At 56.8% G+C, this 19,864-nt stretch overlaps 8 protein-coding genes across 8 annotated transcripts; 6 read left to right on the top strand and 2 right to left on the bottom strand.

Moving 5' to 3' along the window:
* Window positions 1-38: 38 nt before the first annotated feature.
* Window positions 39-888, top strand: SCHCODRAFT_02620687 (Cerato-platanin). The gene is made up of 2 exons (XM_003037685.2): window positions 39-646; window positions 698-888. The coding sequence occupies exons 1-2, from the start codon at window positions 209-211 to the stop codon at window positions 701-703; spliced, it is 444 nt and encodes a 147-aa protein (XP_003037731.1). The 5' UTR covers window positions 39-208; the 3' UTR covers window positions 704-888.
* Window positions 889-892: 4 nt separating this feature from the next.
* Window positions 893-4,216, top strand: SCHCODRAFT_02243870 (Coatomer, beta' subunit). The gene is made up of 9 exons (XM_050342173.1): window positions 893-1,105; window positions 1,161-1,544; window positions 1,595-2,605; window positions 2,658-2,824; window positions 2,874-2,981; window positions 3,034-3,242; window positions 3,296-3,577; window positions 3,638-3,770; window positions 3,826-4,216. The coding sequence occupies exons 1-9, from the start codon at window positions 1,088-1,090 to the stop codon at window positions 4,013-4,015; spliced, it is 2,502 nt and encodes an 833-aa protein (XP_050200293.1). The 5' UTR covers window positions 893-1,087; the 3' UTR covers window positions 4,016-4,216.
* Window positions 4,217-4,931: 715 nt separating this feature from the next.
* Window positions 4,932-7,887, top strand: SCHCODRAFT_02537529 (cytochrome P450). Its single transcript, XM_050343592.1, has 12 exons — window positions 4,932-5,684; window positions 5,738-5,755; window positions 5,809-5,932; window positions 5,980-6,162; window positions 6,213-6,308; window positions 6,359-6,522; window positions 6,568-6,749; window positions 6,804-6,937; window positions 6,988-7,155; window positions 7,193-7,239; window positions 7,289-7,318; window positions 7,374-7,887. The coding sequence occupies exons 1-12, from the start codon at window positions 5,353-5,355 to the stop codon at window positions 7,522-7,524; spliced, it is 1,629 nt and encodes a 542-aa protein (XP_050200292.1). The 5' UTR covers window positions 4,932-5,352; the 3' UTR covers window positions 7,525-7,887.
* SCHCODRAFT_02498322 (DNA ligase/mRNA capping enzyme) lies at window positions 7,818-9,516 on the bottom strand (the record flags this gene model as incomplete). The annotated part of the gene is made up of 9 exons (XM_003036324.2): window positions 7,818-7,914; window positions 7,968-8,077; window positions 8,134-8,235; window positions 8,288-8,330; window positions 8,390-8,601; window positions 8,680-8,798; window positions 8,865-9,295; window positions 9,383-9,424; window positions 9,476-9,516. 9 exons carry the CDS (start codon window positions 9,514-9,516, stop codon window positions 7,818-7,820), a joined length of 1,197 nt encoding a protein of 398 aa, XP_003036370.1.
* Window positions 9,517-10,015: 499 nt separating this feature from the next.
* SCHCODRAFT_02620680 (uncharacterized protein) lies at window positions 10,016-10,532 on the top strand. The gene is made up of 3 exons (XM_003037682.3): window positions 10,016-10,087; window positions 10,140-10,455; window positions 10,510-10,532. The coding sequence occupies exon 2, from the start codon at window positions 10,143-10,145 to the stop codon at window positions 10,419-10,421; it is 279 nt and encodes a 92-aa protein (XP_003037728.2). The 5' UTR covers window positions 10,016-10,087; window positions 10,140-10,142; the 3' UTR covers window positions 10,422-10,455; window positions 10,510-10,532.
* A 219-nt stretch (window positions 10,533-10,751) lies between these two features.
* SCHCODRAFT_02620678 (chitin synthase) lies at window positions 10,752-17,718 on the bottom strand. The gene is made up of 12 exons (XM_003036323.2): window positions 17,163-17,718; window positions 14,166-17,108; window positions 13,784-14,109; window positions 13,380-13,734; window positions 13,110-13,329; window positions 12,488-13,060; window positions 12,411-12,434; window positions 12,274-12,363; window positions 12,163-12,227; window positions 11,943-12,109; window positions 11,257-11,890; window positions 10,752-11,205 (listed from the first exon to the last, which is right to left on the bottom strand). Exons 1-12 carry the CDS (start codon window positions 17,525-17,527, stop codon window positions 11,103-11,105), a joined length of 5,865 nt encoding a protein of 1,954 aa, XP_003036369.2. The 5' UTR covers window positions 17,528-17,718; the 3' UTR covers window positions 10,752-11,102.
* A 270-nt stretch (window positions 17,719-17,988) lies between these two features.
* SCHCODRAFT_02574053 (uncharacterized protein) lies at window positions 17,989-18,350 on the top strand (the record flags this gene model as incomplete). The annotated part of the gene is made up of 2 exons (XM_003037681.3): window positions 17,989-18,099; window positions 18,163-18,350. Exons 1-2 carry the CDS (start codon window positions 18,018-18,020, stop codon window positions 18,348-18,350), a joined length of 270 nt encoding a protein of 89 aa, XP_003037727.1. The 5' UTR covers window positions 17,989-18,017.
* Window positions 18,159-18,972, top strand: SCHCODRAFT_02243717 (uncharacterized protein). The gene has a single exon (XM_050342172.1). It carries the CDS (start codon window positions 18,437-18,439, stop codon window positions 18,854-18,856), a length of 420 nt encoding a protein of 139 aa, XP_050200291.1. The 5' UTR covers window positions 18,159-18,436; the 3' UTR covers window positions 18,857-18,972.
* The last annotated feature ends 892 nt before the right edge of the window (window positions 18,973-19,864 follow it).

Below are 19,864 nucleotides of genomic sequence, written 5' to 3'. Positions count from 1 at the left end.
GCACATTGGGCAGATGACGCCGATGTGCATGCTTGGGCGGTCTGACCTGCCCGACCACCTGAGGCTCGTCCTGTCATTGATTCTCTGGGTCAATACGTACGCGCTCCTCGGCAGCCTCTTTGACTGGGTATTAAAGTAACACATCCCCAGTCCGTACTTCCAACCGATAGCGACGCCTCCATTCGAGCCTCACATCACACATCGCACTATGAAGCTCTTAACCATCTTCACCTCTCTGCTCGCCATCCCCACCGCCCTCACTGCGGTCGTCTACTACGACACCGTCTACGACCAGGCTGACGAGGCCCTCACCTCCGTCGCCTGCTCGAACGGCGACAACGGCCTCATCACTAAGTACCAGTGGAACGACCTCGGCGACATCCCGAACTTCCCCAACGTCGGCGCGGCGTTCGCGGTCGAGGGATGGAACAGCAAGAACTGCGGGACGTGCTGGCAGCTGAACTACACGGTGTCGCAGGGTCACCAGAACCTCGTCAACATCCTCGCTGTCGACGTCGCGGGGGTCGACGGCTTCGTCATCTCGCGCAAGGCTATGGACACGCTCACGAACGGTCGCGCTGTGGAGCTGGGCGTGGCGACGATCACGTATAAGCAGATCGACGGAAGCTTGTGCGGGCTGCCTTCAGTGCGTTGTGACGCATCGAAAGTCTGGTGCAACCTACTCACATACATATAGGCCTAGTGCAAAGTCGTGCAACCATACGAGGAGAACTGAAATGCATATGAAAGGACTTTCCTCAAATCTTGGGACTGGTTGTAACAGGACGATGTGTTGTATTCGTACTTGTGTTGTACTGCCTGTGGACGTTATGCCTACTGAAACTTCGGACTTCTTTCAATGATTAGAATCGAGCAGGACCCGGCCAATACTCTTCGATCTTGACGTACTTCGAAGGGCCTTAAGGGTTTGCAGTTAGGTGACACTTGAGCGCAAGGGTGCGACGTGTTAAACTTCCTAATTGGGAAGGCTTTGTTTGACGCTTGTGACGCGGTCAATGTACTCTCTCGCGCTTGGTCGTTCCCATCACCATCTCCCCTGCTCCCCTTCCCCTCTGATCTTCCGGGGATGCTCTTTGAGGTCAACGTGAGTAGCATACATACGACCCCCTCGAAAACAGCAATTGAGTATTCCTTAACAGAGAAAGCTTTTCGCGCGTTCAGATCGCGTGAAGGCCGTAGATTTCCATCCGACTGAGCCCTGGCTGTTGACTGGCCTGTACAATGGCACCGTGAACATCTACAACCACGAGACCGGCGCCATCGTCAAGACATTCGAAGTCGCTGAGGTCCCCGTGCGCTGCGTCAAGTTCATCGCGCGCAAGAACTGGTTCGTCGCGGGCTCCGATGACTTCCAGCTGCGCGTCTTCAACTACAACACCCACGAAAAAGTCACCGCCTTCGAGGCTCACCCTGACTACATCCGATGCTTGACTGTACACCCCACCGCGAGCATCGTGCTCACCGGCAGCGACGACATGACGATCAAGGCCTGGGACTGGGAGAAGGGATGGAAGAACGTCCAGGTGCGTGGCTGCATATACTTCTCGGACATCCTGCTCACCCAGTATCGCAGGTCTACGAAGGGCACACGCACTACATCATGAACATCGCCTTCAATCCCAAAGACTCCAACACATTCGCGTCTGCCTGTCTTGACCGTACCGTCAAGATGTGGTCCATCGGCGCCACGCACGCCAACTTCACCATGGACGCGCACGAGAAAGGCGTCAACTACGTCGACTTCTACCCGGGCGCCGACAAGCCGTACCTTGTCACCTGCGGCGATGACAAGACCGTCAAAGTATGGGACTACCTCTCCAAGTCGTGCGTGCAGACCATGGAGGGCCACACCAACAACGTCTCCTTCGCCGTCTTCCACCCGAACCTGCCCATCATCGTCTCCGGCGCCGAGGATGGCACGGTCAAGATCTGGAACGCCGCGACGTACAGGATCGAGAACACGCTCAGCTACTCTCTCGAGCGCGCGTGGTGCGTCGCGCTGCGCAAGGACGCGAACGAGGTAGCTGTCGGCTTCGACGAGGGTGTTGTCATTGTCAAGCTTGGCCGCGATGAGCCTACGCTCTCCATGGACCCCTCCGGCAAACTCGTCTACACCCGCAACCACGAAGTCCTCTCCGGCAATCTGCAGCAGGTCGCACCCGCAGAGGGCGACAGTGAGGACGGAAAGCGCGTCGCGCTCTCCACAAAGGAGATCGGCTCGACGGAGATCTTCGCCAACGCGCTGATCCACTCCCCCAACGGTCGCTTCGTGACGGTCGTCGGCGACGGCGAGTACATTATCTACACAGCCCTTGCGTGGAGGAACAAGTCTTTCGGCAACGGTCTCTCGTTCGCGTGGGCGCCGGACTCGAACACGTATGCCGTACTCGAGAACAAGTTGAAGCTCAAGATCTATAAGAACTTCCGCGAGCGTTCGGGCGCAGGGATGAAGGGTGCAGGCGGCTGGGGAATCGACGGAATCAGCGGCGGTACCCTTCTGGGTGCGCGCGGTAGCGGCTTCGTCCTGTTCTGGGACTGGGAGACTGGAGATGTTGTGCGCCGCATCGACGTCGACGCGAAGGAGGTGAGCCGTCTCTGTCTTGATATGATCTTGCTTGCTTAGCGCGTATATGCAGGTTTACTGGTCTGGCACTGGCACCCTGGTCGCAATCACCACCGCCGACTCCTTCTACATCCTGCGCTTCGACCGCGATGCATACAACGCGAAGCTCGAGGAGGGTGCTGAGATCACTGACGAGGGCGTCGAGGAGGCCTTCGATGTCGTCGCCGATGTCTCCGAGGTGTAAGTCGGGCTTGCATGTATGCGGCCATTCGCTGATCATCGTGTCCAGTGTAAAGACCGCGAAGTGGATCGGCGATTGCTTCATCTACACGACGGCGAACAACCGCTTGTGCTACTTCATCGGTACCGAGTCCTACACCGTCAGCCCCTTCGACAGGTAGGCCGCTCTCAGACCTTCTTCCCTCGCCCGCTCACTACCTGCTCTTCAGGCCATTGTACCTCCTCGGTTACATGCCCGCGCACAACCGTGTATACCTTGCAGACAAAGACCTCGCCATCTACAGCTACTCCCTCTCCCTTGCCGTCGTCGAGTATCAGACTGCCGTCCTCCGCGGTGACATGGATGCTGCGTCCGAGATCCTGCCCTCAATACCAAAGGACCAGCTCAACAAGGTCGCGCGCTTCTTGGAGAGCAAGGGTACGCGCTTGTCAGTCTCGTCTACCCGTCGCATACTGACAGTTTCTCTGTAGACTTCAAGGAGCTCGCCATGAGTATCACTAATGACCCCGACCACAAGTTCGACCTCGCATTGCAGCTCCAGGACCTCGACAACGCGCACATCATCGCGAAGAGCGTCCCGGAAAGCGAGGCGCAGCCCAAGTGGAAAGCTCTGGGCGATGCCGCGCTTTCGACGTGGCAGTTCGACCTTGCGCGGGAAGCGTTCGGCAAGGCGGAGGACCTCAGCGCGCTCCTGCTCCTGCTCCTCGCTATGGGCGACAGGTCAGGATTGGAGGGACTGGCATCTCAGGCGGGTGAGTCATCGCACTTTGCCGGCGTGTTGGTATTTGCAGCGTACTGATTATGCTTGGCAGAGGCGAAGGGGCAGAACAACCTGGCGTTCGCGACGCGGTTTCAACTGGGCGATGCGAAGTCGTGTGTGGATTTGCTCATCAAGACGGAGCGCGCGCCTGAGGCAGCGATGTTCGCGCGGACGTATGCGCCGAGGTAAGGAGGGTGTTTGCTCTGCTCGTCTCGCGCTGACACGGTTTATCCTCTGTAGTCAAGCACCGAGGGCCGTCGACGCCTGGAAGGCAGACCTGACCGCGAAGTCGCGACCCAAGCTGGCAGAGTCGATTGCGCACCCGGACTTCAACACCGACCTGTTTGAGGAGGGGTGGGCGGATGCGCTAGCAAAGGAGCAGGGGAAGGCGCCGGAGGCTGCGCCTTTGAACGGTGCGCTCACTCGTTGACATGGACAGGCAAGTGGTGCTGAATTGATGACAGGTCGCCAAGCGTCGGAGGAAGACGAGGAAGAAGATGAGGATGAGGACGAAGAGGCCGAGTCATGAGCAGGTACATAGACGCTTGTTGTACTGCATTTTCCTTTTTATTCGACTCTGGATGTATGGCTCGTCGTTCACCTTCACTTCTCCATACTCTCACAATGCCCGCGCGACGCTCCTTTGGTTGATCATGGTAAGCATCCCTTGCCCCGCGCTCTTCGGCGGGTGGGCGCCCTTTTCACCTCGTCTCGGGTCCATATCGAGCATCATCCGCATGCGCTGGATGCTGTATACATTTGGAGATGCGAGGTATGCGGGACCGAGATTGTTTTGACGGTATGTGTATACGAATCGATGTAATCAATCTTCTCATCGTCTTCTAGCAACTAGCTACGTGGGCGTCCGCATCCTCGTTGCCCGCAGGCCCTCTGCACCGCGGCCATTGGACTTCAACAAGCTGAAGCTTCCTGCGTTGTCATCCGGAGTGTCCAGCCCCGTCGCCTCACCAACCTTCTGACAGACGCTGCGCAGTCATGGTCAGGTCCGAAATGCATTGTGGCCTCTTGGTAGTTCCCGCCGCCTCCCCGCCGTGCGGCAGCAGGGGTGCGCGATCCAGACGCCGTTGGAGTCTTCTGCGTCACGATCTGGTGATACCTCTCAGGTCAGGATCGCACGTCCTCCATGACATGGTTACTGACGCGCTTCGCACAGAAAATAGGCGTTCAAAATCTTCCGTGTCAGTCCGACAGCGTTGTTAGCTTCCGCTGAAAGGTTGCGCTTCGAGGGCGTTATTCGGCTGCGAGCAGTCCGCCCCGTGCAACGCGCAACTCGAATACTTGAGCGCGACCATGTGTTCTGGTCACCGAAACTGTCTCACCGACTCGTTACGACTGCAGGTCGCGAGGGCCCTCCAGGGCGCGAACGTCAAGCTGAACGTCGGCGACCGCCCTGGGCCGACGCGTGGACGCCTGCCGTCTTGGGAGCTCAAGGACAGCCTTATCTGGCAGCGTGGTATCCATATGGGGATATATGATAGCGGCTGTCACTGCTGATCGGAAGGTGATGCTGGCTCACGTTTACCGCGTCCTGCGGCCCCTCACCGAAGTCCCCGCCCCCGGCACTGTCACGGACGGCCGGAAGGCAAACACAGGAAAACAGCGACCGCCAATATAAAGCAGGTGGCGGACCGTTTTCCCCATTCTTCCCTTTCCTCCCGCGCTCACCTTCCTCTCCGCCGGCCACCCAGCGACCCGGGTCCGCATCCTCCCTCCCTTACATCTACACCGACAGTATCGCTTACGACAATGCTCTCTCTCGCGTACTCCAACGTCTCGGTCACCCTCGTCGCCTTCGCCGCCCTCATCATCCTCTTCCTCGCCCGCGCCATCTACCTCCTCTTCTTCTCCCCGCTCAGCGCCATCCCCGGCCCTTGGTACGCGGCGGTCTCCGACTTCTGGATCCTCACACATGTTCTTCGCCTACAACAATGCAAGACTGTCCACGAGCTCTTCGAGATCTACGGCCCCGTCGTGCGCATCGGCCCTAACCGCGTTGTCTTCAAAGACCTGTCCACCACCAAAAGCGTCTACTCGGTACACAAGTTCGACAAGAGCGTCTACTACAAGAGCCTTCTGACGTGCGTCGGTCGCTCTCCTGTCGCTGACGCGTCACTAACACGTCCTCCTACAGCAATGAGAATGACCATGCGTGAGTTCTGGCCGCATATATGCGTATGCTGTTCCTTCTGACGCCTTTCCCAGCATGACCACCCTCGAGCACGCGCCTCACAGCATGCGCCGCAAGGGATACGCTCCTCACTACACCCCGAACAACCTCGCCCAGTTCCAGCCCGAGATGCACGACTTCGCCCATGATCTTGTCCAGGTGAGCAAGTCCTTGAGATGTGTCGGCAGCGCCTCACCGTCCATCAGACCCTCAACTCGATCTCCGGCGAGAAGTCCGTCGACTGCCTCACCCTGTTCAGGCAATTCATGGTGGACGTCATCGTGGCCTCGTCCTACGGCTGCCGTCTCGGCGCTCTCAAGAAGTGGGCTCTCGGCGTTGAGGATGCCCTTTGCACCGCCATCAGCGACTTCCCCAAGCGGGGCATCTTGGTTGGTCCGCCAATTGCCAGCTACGGTCAGTTCACTTACGCGATTGGCAGCGCAGCGCAGTCCCCACCTGGGCGTGGAACCTCGTCTGCAAGATCCCCAACAACCGCTGGCGTCAGATGTGCGACTCGGACAAGATCATGGCTGAGGTACGCCGCTGACCGCGATCCTCGTGCACATCAATTGACCTATTGTGCAGTTCGTCAGCGCGCGCGTCTACGAGCTACGGGCGCAGATGAACGCTGGCAAGCTTCACGACTCGGAGAAGGTTCCCATGCTCCAACGTCTCCTCAAGTACCGTTACTCGTCGACTGGCGAACTTATGCCCGACAACGACATCATCTCTGAGGCTATGGGTCACATGTATGTCTTCATCTATTCTGATCATAAGGTACTGACCTGCCTTAGGATCGCCGGCTCCGATACCACGTCGACCACTTTGTCTTACTTCTTCTGGGAACTTAGTCGCCGCCCGGACATGATGCAGAAGCTTCGCGCCGAGCTCGAGGAGGCCATGCCCGACTCCATGTCCATTCCCGATATTTCCGTTCTCCAATCTCTCCCTTACCTCAACGCTTTCATCAAGGAAGGTGAGAACGGTTGCCAGTCGTTGCCCTCGCCCTCATGCTGAAATTATGTGGAAGGACTCCGTATCTATGGTGCGGCCCCCAGCCTGCTTGAGCGTGTCGTTCCTTCTGTCTCCTCGAAAGCCGGCGAGCTTGAGCCCTTCGACCTCATGGGCTTTGCGCTCCCCGCTGGCACCGTTGTGTCTACACAGGTACGTGGAAATACACCGTACCCATCTATCCTCATCTAATTCCATTGCAGTCCTGGAGCCTCAGCCGCGACGCCACCGTCTTCCCTTCTCCGGAGACGTTCCTGCCCGACCGCTGGCTGGTCGAGGACACCAGTTTGATGTCGGCTCACCTCCTTCCCTTCGGCTTCGGCACCAGAGTCTGTGGTGGCCAGAACCTTGCGCAAATCATGCTCAGGATTGTCGTCGCTTCCATCGTCAGGAACTTCGACATCGAAGCTCCTGCCGAGACCAACGCCCGCTCCATGGAGATGCGCGACTCTTTTGTGCGTCGACTTCGTTGCCAACATGTTAATTGTGCTAATCATCTACCAGGTCATCTTCCCGGCCGCCATGTCGTGCCCAGTAAGTGGTATTTCATGAGCCCCTTTCATCGTCTGACTCACGCACGACATTCCAGCTCACCTTCATTCCTCGCAACAACAATTGATCGCGCGCTACCCGCCGTCATTGTTCTTGGATATTCGCTCACGGACCTTACAAACAGAAAAATTGATGCACGTACCCATCTGCACATACCTTCACCTTTTTCTTACCTTATAGTCACCTAATTCGACTCACTCACGACGTCGTCATGTTTTCAGACCACGCTATCAACTCGCTATCGTGTTTTCTTGTTTTTCACTGTCGCATTCTATGTCGAAGAAAGGAGATATATCTTCCTCTCATCCATCGTGTTATCTTGATTGTCCACTAGCGCTGTCCATCGCTACCAATAGTCCATGTTACAGTACGATATAGCCGGGACTACGTACGACGCGTTCATCGTATGTAGCTTCATTAATAACAACGCCTGCCCTGGGCGAGGCAATGCCTTCGCATCCCCAGCGATCCGCGGTGTGAACTATGCCAGTGAATTCGTCTTTCTCTTCGCTATGGCCGCAACAGGCGCATCGTTGGCTCCTGTTTTATCTATCGCCTCCCCGACGAACGATGGAAAGCTTGAAGCAGCTTGTGAGTGACATGCATTCCTAAGGACATCCATGTGACGCACCGAGGGACACCGTCCTTGGTGAGCTCCTGGAAGCGGTAGGTAATGATGGAGCCGACTTTGGGTGGTTTGGCCCGTTGCTTGTCGCTCATGCCAGTCCCGACGTTGAAGGTCTGTTCATCCGATGTCAGTTTATTCGCGTCCATCGTCGATTCGTGGCCTTACTGACCTTCCCGCACGCCATCTTGCATTTGAGAGCGCCCGTCGCACCTGTGTGCTTGCCTTTCCCGGGAACGTACCCGGTGACGATGGCTTCGGCGTCGTGGAACGTCTTGAGAGTAGTCAGTGACAGGTGCGCGGACGTCAAAGTAGATAAGGCGCACCTTGACTTTGAGCAACGTTCCTGAGCGCCTGAACTCGTACTCACTGGCGGCAATCGGCGTGTCAGTATCTCGATTCTATCAGCGCACAGACAAACAACTCACGACTCAGGCTTCCTTAGCATAACCCCCTCGCCGCCGAGCTCCTCGATATGTTTGAGGTGGTCAAGGACGTGCTGGCGGTCGCGGACTTTCTCCTGCCAAACGAGGTTAACCTGGCGGGAGCGGTGAGAGCCGCCGCGCTTGCCGACGAGCTTCTTGAGCGCGTCCAGGCGGGCCTCGAAGGGCTGGGAGGCGAGGGAGGGGATGTCGAAGACCTGAGGTAAGATGATTAGAGGTGGAAGTGGGGTGGCGGGACAGAGACGTGAAGAGGAGAACGAGAGAGAATCGCCTACCTGAAAGGTGATGTTCTTCCAGTGGGGGGAGTTGATGGTCTTGACGATGGAGACGGTGGATTGGAAGGTGCCGCGCCCGCCGAAGAGCTCGCCGTCGAGGTGGACGTTCTTGGGGAGTTCTGGGGTGAGGGTGAATGTCAGGGGGCAGGGAATGGATTGGGAGGTAGGGGGAAAGAGATACGTACTGTCGAGGAACCACTGCGGGGGCGTGAAGAGGTTTCCGAGGCGGCTCCACATGCGCTCGCCGTCGTAGTAGACTCGGACGCCATCGAGTTTCTCGGACATCCACCAACCAGTGGGGTCCAAGCCGTCGTCCAGGTCCCACTTGTTCGCGAGTGGTACCTCAGTGAAGGGTTTCTGGGGCTTGTTTGATACAGGTTTGGATCGCTTGCTCGATGGCTTGTCGTCGTCAGCGTCGTTCTCTTCGTCGTCGTCCGCGGCCTTCTTGCGCTTCTTGCCCTTAGACTTGGACGCAGTTGGGGCAGGGAGCTGGCCGTGAGGGTTCTTGTACTTGAGCCGGGCGAGTTCGTAGGCTTCTCCGAGGAGGGCTTTGAGGTGTTTGCATGTGCGGGCGTTCGTGGGTGCGCCACCCTGGTTGCGCCAGGCGGGGCATGTGCTGCGAGGAAGTCAATGGATTGTCCGAGGGGAAAAGAGAAGAGGCGTGGAGATATGCTTGGTTTGGGGAAGGAAGGGCGACGCGCACCAGTAGTAGTGATCCCATGTGCGCTTGATCTTGTATGTTGAGCTACTGGGAGGATGTTAGCTGTTCGTCTCAGCCGAGCTAGACTGCGCGTACCTCGACTGAGAGCTGACCTCCCGTTCCTCGCCGTCCGGCATGTATACCTTGGGCTTCACGCCACTGATCTCGGCGAGTTGTCTTCCTGTGACATGGCGGGGAGGGGGAGAACAGTCTCAGGTTTGAGGCCTTGTCGTATATATGAGAGATTGATGACTGGCAATGATGGGCTGTGATGAGTCGGTCTATACAGCGTCGCGGTGAGGAAGCTATGACTTTGCTTCGGTCAAATGGTCGAGTCCAACCTCGCAAGTCAGGGGCGTCGGCTGTGCCGGCTCCGCGTCACGACGCGATCACATGATTTAATTGTCGGGACTGGACCGAGGTTGATCTTGTCCTTTTACGCTCCTTGTGACACTGCCCGGTCATTCTTACGCGCATAATGAAGAGAGATCTGGCGTGTGTATTGTCCCGCCATTTATCTGAGCAGGATCGGATGACTTGCTCAGAATCAGACCAATAACTTTGGACTCAGAGCCGAGCTCCGTGAGGAAATCGCGTGCGCGGCGACGCGCACGTGGGCTGCACGCATCTTAACCAGTAACCCTCATTTGACTGCTAGATACGGGACCCATTCTGTTGATAGGTAGCAGCACTAGAGTGATAACGACCGTACGTGTATGCTTCAGTCCTGAATTAGTGCACATGTTGAGATACCATGCAGGACATGGGATACAAAAAAGGGACCACTCGCTCGAGCGTCGAAAAAGCGAAAGTCATGAATGCAGCGAAGAAGGCCAAGCGTCTACAGAAGCAGGCGGGAACTACTGCATTGGCAAGACTTCTTGAGAAGGAGAAGCGGCTGGAGGCGCAGGGCGAGCGGCTCCGGAAGCAGAATGAGATATTGCTCGCCAAGCTGAAGGAGCAGGAGGCAAGGAATGAGCAGCTGGCGGAAGAGGCGGACGAAATGATCAGGAGAGGGATAAGAATGCTACAACGCTATTGAGAATACAATGGAATGAATTGCTGCTGCTGACAAACTAGAGATTGTTGGCTGTCGCGCAAAGCATTGACAGAATTCGGTCTCGACGCACCTTCAAGTGATCCTCCTCGATGTCCCGGCGCATTGCCGTTCGCATGTATACTCGTTCGTGCTACGTCGGTCTTTCAAGACATCCTGATCCCCAACGCTGCGATACCTCGGGCTATGACAGTGATATCACTTGCCAAAGCGGATACGGAAGGAAGGATCTGCAGTCGCTCGAGGGCACCTCGTAGGACCCGTGCGACGCCATCGTCGAATCTCCTGCTTCCCAGACCGAAACCAATGCTCGACTTCGGTCATTCGGCTTAGCCGTCGTTCAAAAGAGCGTCTAACCAGGTTGAGCGCCGCAGACGGAGTATCAGAGAAGTACTACGGTAATATATAGCTAAGTGTGTCCAGTCCGATTGCGCCTGAAGTCCACCAATATCACAAACTACATATTAGTCCACGAGGAGTCGTATGCAACGAGAGAGCGGAAGGGATGCAGGATGAGCGAACGAGTCCGCATGAGGGGGATGGGATAGTAGTAGCCGACCGTGCATAGTAAACGCAGGACGAGGGGTACCAGATTATATGCAGCGTACGATGCAGAGAGCGCGCGATAGCGAAAGAGCAGAAGCGTAACAGTCCCATGCAGTCCGTCTATGACTCCGACAAGATCTTGTCAATCGACTGGTTCAAGAAGTCCTTGCGCGACGATAGGTCCGCTCTCGGGAACCGTGCCATGATCGCCTCGCGCGCCGTTCTGGATGTCATGTCAGTACATGGACAACATAGCCAATCGCACACGACTCACTTCTTCGTCACCGTCATCAAGTCCTGCGTACTCAGATAGTTCCGCAAGGCATTGAACAGCTCCTCGTCTGTAGGGTTCTCGCTCTGGCTGGGCCCTGCAAACGGATTCACCGACGTAGCCATCGAGAACGTGGACATTGGTCGTTGGCCCATGCCCGTGTTCATGGGACCCATGGCGCCCACTTGCGAACCCCCGAAGCTACCGCCGGTGTACATTTGCCCCATCATAGGCATCCCTGCGCCCGGCGGCATCATCCCATACATGCTTCCGGTGCCCTGGTAGGGCATCTGGGGCATCATCGGCGCGCCGCCGTAGTCGGAGCCAGCGACGGAGCCGGGTGCGTTCGCGAAAGGCATGAAAGGGAGTTGAGGCATAGACCCATAGTTGTGGGTCATGGGTTGCGCGTTGTTGTAGTGCGAGAGGTTGCTGACAGACGCGTTGCTCTCGTTGCCGCCGAACCGCGACTGCGAGGACTTGAACATGGCGTTCGTGTCGCGGTAGTAGTCGCCAGCGTTGGACGCCTGGTTGTAGGTGTGCGGCGAATGGTCGCGAGAGCCAGGTCCTCGCGACTTGCTGCCGTAGCCGGTCTCGCCAGAGTGTCTTGAGCCAGTTTCCCATGCCTCGGCCTCGTATTCTGCAAGGGCGTCAGATATGTTTACGGAGTACTAGAAGATTTCATATCGCACCGCTGAACTTCTTGAGCGGAATCATAGAATCGTCGAACTTCTCATCCTCGTTCATGATGACCTTCTTGTCCTTGCCTTCGCCGATGACGAGACGCGTGTTACCCCAGCCGAACTCGTCCATGCACCAGAACGAGTATATCGGAAGGAAGAAACTGTACACTGGATACCTGAACGAGCGTCAGTTCAAGTCATCCCCGCGTGTGTGAGACTCAAGACTCACGAAAGAAGATATACCACCATCCAGCCGATCAGCATGAATTCTCTCTTCAAGATGAAGACCAAGGCCTACGAGACGATGAGAGACCACCCTTGAATCTAGCGTACCACTCACCTGAAGGCCATATGTGGCAGCTATCATGGCGATGGCAATGGTTGGGAAAGCCGATGCACCGGTGGCCGTAACGATGATGAGATAGATGAGCTAAAGACGTGTGAGCAGGTTCATGGGACCAAGTGAAGTAGACGTACATAAACACAGGTCGCGGGCAGGATCTGCAGTACTTCTGTGAGTATGTCGATAGCGGGAACAACGACGGAGTGCTTACGAGGGTGCCCAGCAAGTCCAAGAAGACGAAGAACCGCATGGAGAAACAGCAGAACCCAAACAGCTCTGGGAGCAGGACAAGCTCGCACAGGTTGTGAATGGTGGAGTTGATCCATCGACGACGCTGCGAGAAGAGAATGCGCCAAGAGTCCGGCGCCACCGTATGGCAGAGCGCATGCGGGTTGAACTTGGTCTTGAAGGTCGGGAAGTGCTTCATGATGAGCGTCGTCAAGAAACGATCTTCACCGAGCGAGAACAAGTTCTTCTTGTGCAGGGTGTCCACATTCGGCTCTGAGTACTCGTCGATGACACGGTTGGAGATGATGATGGGACGTCCTTTGTCGGCCGTGCGGATGCGGAAGAGCGTGAAGCAACCGGGCAAACAGGTGACGGAGCCGAAGAGGGACTCGAAAGCCTTGGCAAGATGGTGAGATAGGTAGTACTCGTAGACCTGGATCATCGTCGCCCATGACCCTTCAGGGTTCTCCAGTCGTGTTTCTCCGCATATGCCGATAATGCTCGAATCATCCGCGGAAGACGCGACCAGACGATTGAGTGCTTCCGGGGTGACGCTCTATCGATTCGTCAGTACTGAGGAAGCGGCGCGATGAGCAATTGCGTACCGTGTCAGCATCGACGGTGAAGATATACTCGTAGAAGGCTGGGTCGATACCGATGACGTTCCTCATCTGGTGGTAGATCTCTAGTTCCAACGGCGACATGGGCGCATCAAAATGCACGCGGTTGAGGTAGTGCAAAAGCAGGATCTGACTGTCACGCTTGCCACGGTTACCGGGCTTCGCTCGCTCAGTAGGCTTGCCGACTTTGACGACGACCATATATCTGAGTAGGCGTGAGCGGACAAGAACGTGGCGAAAGCAACAGCGACGTACGGTACGACGTGACCCTCGAATTCGTAGAGACCAGAATAAACTTTGCCGTAGTTGAGAGCCTTAGCGCCCTCGCCGACGGACTTAAAGAGCAGAGGTTCCGGGTCTAGCTTCGGGTCGACACCGAGGATGTCGAGGACGATGCGCGGAGTCGTGCGATCGTTGCCGCTGCCGATGATGTTGCCATCGCAGATGATGAAGATGAGCTTGCGTTTGTCATCGTATTGAAGGCCAGCGAGCGAATCGATCGTGCGCCGAAGGGATTCTTCGCCCTCCGTGTAACAAGGGACCTGGCACAAGACGAACTTGTCCTGCAACTCGGGGTTCTGTTTGCCACCGAACTGCAATGCCGCCAAGACTTCCACGATGGTCAGCTTCGCTGCGAGACAACTAAACGGCCCACGCACATTTGAGCAACATCGACACCATCAGGATACCGGAGATGACGAGTAGGACGTAGTTCTGGGCCTGGCATCGCGCCGTATACCGGAAGTCCTTCTTGCCGACGTAGAATGCGTTGTTGAGACAGTCCATGTTGTTCTGGACTGTGCTCGAGTCCTTGCCGTCGAGAACCTTCTGAAGCTGCTTCGTAATGTCCTGGCCGGTCTGCTGGCTGAAAACGTCCGTAATGTCCTCATCGAGGAAGTTGTACTGGTCGTCGTTGGAATACGTGTCCAGAGTATACATGTAATCCGTCAAGTCGTACACGTTGTCCTTGTAAACGGCCCAAACTCTGAAAGCGACATGCGGTAAGTCATGGATGCCGCATGCTCGGGCGCTGGGACTTACTTGTTGTTCGTGTCGTCGTCCGAATTTGCATCGCCGTAGATGGTCTTGGAGGAAAACACGAGAGGGCCCTTGTAGAACTCCTTCATCTTGGGCACGAACCGCTGCGTGTACCAGTTGTCGTCTCGAAGCCTGGTATCCTCAGCCGACTGTTGACTGCCCGAAGTATGCACCGCCGTCGGCACCGTGGCCGTGAAGTTCTTGTTGAGGAGCTTGATGTCGGCGTCACCGATAAGACTGCCGCAAGCGAGAGACAGGGGGACAGGGAAGTAACCAGTAAGATCTTTCCCAGCGAGCTCCTCAAGGTCGGCCTTGTTGTTCGACTTCGTTCCGTAGATGTCCGAATGGTCGCCGTGTATGAAGTCCGTCATGTCGTACACCTTGCCCTGCACGGCGACCCACCAGTTGTTATCCTCAGTGTGGGCCTCAAGCTCAGACGCCGACCACGCTTTATCGAAGTCGGGGCATAACAACCGGCCGAACTCGACGATGTAGAAGATGACTATCGCGTTCAAGAGGAAGATGAGCCAGCAAATGGTGACCTTTTCGCGCCACGCGAGCTGGATATCCGGCCGCTTCATACGCCCCATCTTGCTGAGCGCCCATGCGGGGATCATCCAGGTACTCGCGCGTACGATGAACAGCCAGAAGCGTCGTGATCGTGATGACGGAACCTCTTCGACCGTATTCGGCGCCTCCTTGACGACCAGCCCCGACGAGGACTCCTTGTTGAGGTACGGCACGTCAGGCTCACCCGGCGTCGGTGGCGACTTTTGATCATAGTCGCCACCCCATGGATCGTTGAACGGTCCGCCAGTCGTAGGAGTGCCAAGTCCGCCCGCCGCGTACCCGCCCTCGAAGCCGCGCGCTCCCTGCTGCAGCAGCGCATCTTCCTCGTACGGCTGCTCCTGAGTATACTCCGTCGCGTCGTCGGCGATATCCGCCGCCACATCCTCCTCTTCCTCCCGCTGTCGCATCTCCTTCTCGTTCGCGCGCACGGTGTCCTCCGCTACCTTCCACGCGTCGTAGGATAGCCACACGCGCAGATGCCCGCGTGCGAAGTCCGTCCCCTCGTGCCAACCGTTCGCGCGGACGCACTGCGTGAAGCGCTCTTCCGGCGTGCCCTGCATTCGCGGAACGAAGCGCTCGCAGAACTCCTCTAGCTGATAATCCGCGACGAACTCCGTTGCGCGCCGCGCAGCAACATCAGGCAACAGCAATGACCGGATCTGCGCCCGGACTCGCCGCTTGTCGAAGGAGTTCGGAGATCCAGAGTCGTTCGGGCGGATGCACGCCAGAGTCCATAGCTTCGCCCGAGAGAGCGCAGCGAGGAGATCGCCCAGCGTCGCGTTCAGCTGAGTAGTCACAGGGTAGATCTTCGCCGGGTCCAGGCGAGGGGTATCACCGGTCGGCGACCGCAGCGGGCGGGCTGACACCTGCGCCTGTGCAAGGATGTGCTCATCCCGATGGTGCCGCTCCGCCGCCAGCGACGGCCCCGAGAACAACTTCGCCACGAACGGCTCAGCGGAGCCCCTCAACAGCCCAACGTAAGCCGCATCCAGCAGGTCCGCGTCCCGCTCAACGAAACCCGCGATGTCGTACGTGGCGCTGCCCGCATAGTGGTTGATGCCGAACAACGTGCGATCCTGCGCGCCACCCAGACTAGGCGCCGACACAAACGACTTGTGCACGCCGAACTGCGCGACAAGCTCCTGCAGCAGTTGCTCGTCTCGGTCGTGTTCCGGGCCCTTGCCAGACTTGTACGCTGAGCACGCCTTGTTGAGCACGCCGAGAAACCCTCCCGGCTTCTTTGGCCGCGCATCGCCACTCGTGACCCCGCGTAGCAGCTCAACGCATGCCGCGTTGTCCATGGTCGCGATCGAGGGTAGCGCGACGCCGTCGCCCGTTATGTAAGCGTTGTAGCCAACGGCATCGTCGAATGTGTTCTTGAGGGCATGCGCATGGAGAACCTCGTCCGCAAAGTTGATGCAGAACTCCTCGAAGCGGTTCTGACCATATGCAGAGATCAGGGGGGCGGAGCCCGTGAGAGCCATGGACGACGTGCCGGACGGATTGCGCGTTTGGAAGCCAGGCTGGTCCACAAGGACAATCTGAGTCGATGGTGGTGCATCCGCCGACGGTGGTGCGAGCTTGTGGTTGGCGGTCTCGACAACGAAAGCGAAAAGGATCGCATAGAGATCGCGGACGAAGTGATCGCGCTGCGCTGCACTCTGCTCCGCGTTCAGGATCGTTGTGAACATCTCCTTGCGAACGTAGCTCGTCTTATTTGTCAGCGTCTGGCCAAGTTCTTCTTGTGGAACGCCGAGCAGTCGTGCACATGTCTCCAGCACGTCTACGTTGGTGATGAACGCGGGGACGTCCGGTGCGTCACCATCGACGAATTGTAGGTTGCCGAGGAGGAGGATGGTGACGATGAGGGAGAATATGGACGCCATGTGTTTCTGCTTGAAGCCGAGGGTGCGCATAGCCAGACGGAGCTCCTCCATGGCGATCCCATCGTCACTGAAGGGGCCACCAGGTAGTCGATATGTGCCGGAAGACGCGAGGAGAGCATAATCCGATGCATCTTCCAAGTTGAAGTGATCGCGCTCGGCAGTGGTTGCTCCCATGAGGAATTGGTAGAATATATGGAAGGACCGCTCCTCCTGCGACAGCCGATTGACGCGGGACTTGTCGAGTCCGTATGTCAGAGCTTTAGCAGCGGAGATACGACCCCGCTCATTGAAGTGCAGCTCGATGTATCGGCCGTGCCGGGTCGCATTCGGATTCATGAGGGTCTTGGCGTTGCCGAACGAGTCGAGCACGGTGTACATGGCCTTGACCTGGTCGGCGACCTTGAGTTCGCGCTTGGAGTGGGACGACAGCCGGAGGAGCTGCTGGAGGAAGAGCTGCATCGTCGAGGACTTGCCCGAGCCGGTGATACCTCTGCGCGCGGGCACTGATCAATTTGCGGTCTCCTCGGAGGCGTATGCGACGCACCTCGTGAGCAATGCCTGGGACTCCCCCCGCCTCCTCATCATCAAGTACACACGCGCGGCGAGGTCGTACACATGAGGCTGCAGGGGCTTGGGCGAGTCGGCCATGGGTAAGCTGGTGTCCTTGTAACATCGCTCCTCGTATTCGTCCGCGCTCGCATCGTTCATGCTGGCGAGCGTCTTGTAGGGGTTGACTGCAACGAGCGTGGTCGCGCCGACGCGGGTGTAGGGCAGGTCGGCGCGGAATCGGGCCTGGAGGACGGCGAGGATGGCGTCGTCATTGGGATAGATGGTTGCGGCGCCGGTCGAGGAGACGAGATCGACGAGGTTGCCCGAGGCTACTGCCTGGGATGTCGACTGGGAGGCCATGCTGGCCGTCGGAGCTGTTCCAGACGGCGATGGAGACGAAGGTAAGAGGGAAGCTGCTGGTCACACAGCCGCGACGGCTTCCCGGCTTCACGTGGCAGAGAACGGCGTCGGATCGCCTCGTTGCAGTGCTGAGTGCTGGGCGACTATGTTTTGACGGACGACGGAGTGAGGAAAGGAAGGGCAGAGAGGCGAAGTAATAAGCACCGTCGTCGTCGTCCGCGACGATGAAGACTGTATTTGCAGTTGCTTGGATTCGACGTCACGCTTCTGGAATTGATCTCTCCGATTCTAAGTTCGAATTTCGCCCTTCACATTCATGATTGAACGTTCGACCGTCAAGCTTTGACCCATCCTCCATGTCTGATTCGTGCTTAGACATGACCGGCGACACAAACCCCTCGTGCTGGCCGCGAACTGCAAAGTACAATGGAAGAGGGCATTTTCACCGCTTCAACGGTACCATGCTGAGGCGCGGGTTCCCGGTCTCAACATGCACAACGTTCTGCATCGCTCTGCTTATGGCTTGGAACGTATCATTGAGAACGTCTACGAGCATCACCATCCGCGTAACCGTGCGTATCAGCAACGGTCAATGTACTTAATTATCGATATCTGACGTTCGGCTTAATAGCCAGGATATTATGATATCAAGGCTTTGAGCAAGAGTCCCATCCTTGGTTGCAGTGAGCCACTTGATCGCCTCAAGCTGGCTCGTGCTGTCTGCAAGGCGTTCGGCCACTTCATCGACGTTCATTCTCTTGTTGACGTTCATCCGAGCGCTTCTGGCCAGATTTATAGCGGGTCAGAGCGTTCGGTGCTCTGATTCCCGCTACCGACTTGGTTCGCGGGGCCTTTGGCTAGATCGACTTCGCTTGGTCTCCATCACTCGATGCAGTGACGGAATATGGAATGTCGACGTGGAGCTTGATGCTTGACTTGATTTCCGTGGTGTACGCCCTTGTGACTTATTTGCTATCCCATCCGTCGTGCTTCTTGCATTCCGTTGCTGAGATCTCCGACTTATTTATCAGTCCCATATTGTTCTCGTCGCAAAGCTATCTACTTAATTTACCTCGGTGCTACTCTACCATACCGGTACTTTCTCCAGTGCTTTCCGTTGCTGTCTTATGCAAAGTTGTGTTCTACCTCAGGAATTGCCTTGTTTATTCGCAGTGTGTATCTGTTTTGACCATAGCTCTTCTATCATGCAGGACGTTATGGAGCCGCACGCGTGTCGCTAAGCTGGCGTCGGCCGTTGCTTTCGTACATACTTTCAACAGGCCAGGAACATGTTCAACAGTGGAGGGACTTGCAGAAAATCGTGCTTGATGTCTGTGGCCACATAGAGCTGCTCTAGGCGCGCGGCTTCGTACTTCATGATCTCCCCCAGCAGGAGAGTCGTCTCCGCTGCCACCAATATTGGGCATGGAATAGAAGACCGTGGGAGCAAATCATCGTATTGCGGTCGCCCGAATTCAAGGACGAGCTCAAGGACTTCGTCCGTGAGCTTGTTGGAAGGAGAATGTAAATTCTTGCCAGGCGTCAGTGCAAGCTGAAGCTGAAGCGTTCCCTCCTCTAGCTCTATTATCTTCACGCGGATCAGCGTCAGCCATGTCGTACCCAGAAGATGAGAGACACAACGAGGACGATGGCATATCGCCTCCGTTATTCATCACTGGTCTATGCAGGAGGAAGAAGGTTTCCAGGTACGCGTCCGAGCTGTCGACCATGGTGGTAGGTTTGAACGCGCGTACGGGTCGTGGTAGGACGTAGGAAACGGTGCCGAAATCAGCTGACTTGTGACAATACAACGGGCGCGCCCCGAATCTACAAGCCTAGGTTCCAACACACCATGGTCTCTGATAGAACGAATAACTGAGGATAGTCTATACAGGACTACAACCAGATCTGCAACAATCCAATGCCTTCCTATCCGTCTCAGTAAGTCGGCAGTGACAGGATTGGAAGTCGAACGTAAATTCACGTGATTTCGGGAGTTTCCGCGCACGCAGGGTTGGCGTCATCACCGTTGCTTTCTACCTTCCACTAACAAGCGCGATGAGCTGAGGTATAGGAATTTCCTTCGGTCCCATCGATGATATATCTCACTGCTCACAGCCGGTCCTCGGCACGTAGGCCAACCGCGCTATGCCGTATCCGAGGCGAGATGGGAAGACCCACCAAAGTTCCTCGTGCAGATCCTTACGACCGTCTTGTTTTCTCGTTGTCCTTGTCTCATAATTGCAAAAACGTGTCGTTCCGACTTCCTATCAAATCCGTCTGGCGTTCCGATGTTGATACCCGACCTGCTCTATTGTCTTTTATCCTGGGAATTGT

Source organism: Schizophyllum commune (genome assembly GCF_000143185.2).
Source record: "Schizophyllum commune H4-8 unplaced genomic scaffold SCHCOscaffold_5, whole genome shotgun sequence".
NCBI lineage: Eukaryota > Fungi > Basidiomycota > Agaricomycetes > Agaricales > Schizophyllaceae > Schizophyllum > Schizophyllum commune.
The sequence above is the reverse complement of the archived record's forward strand: the minus strand, read 5'-3'. Positions and strand labels throughout refer to the sequence as shown.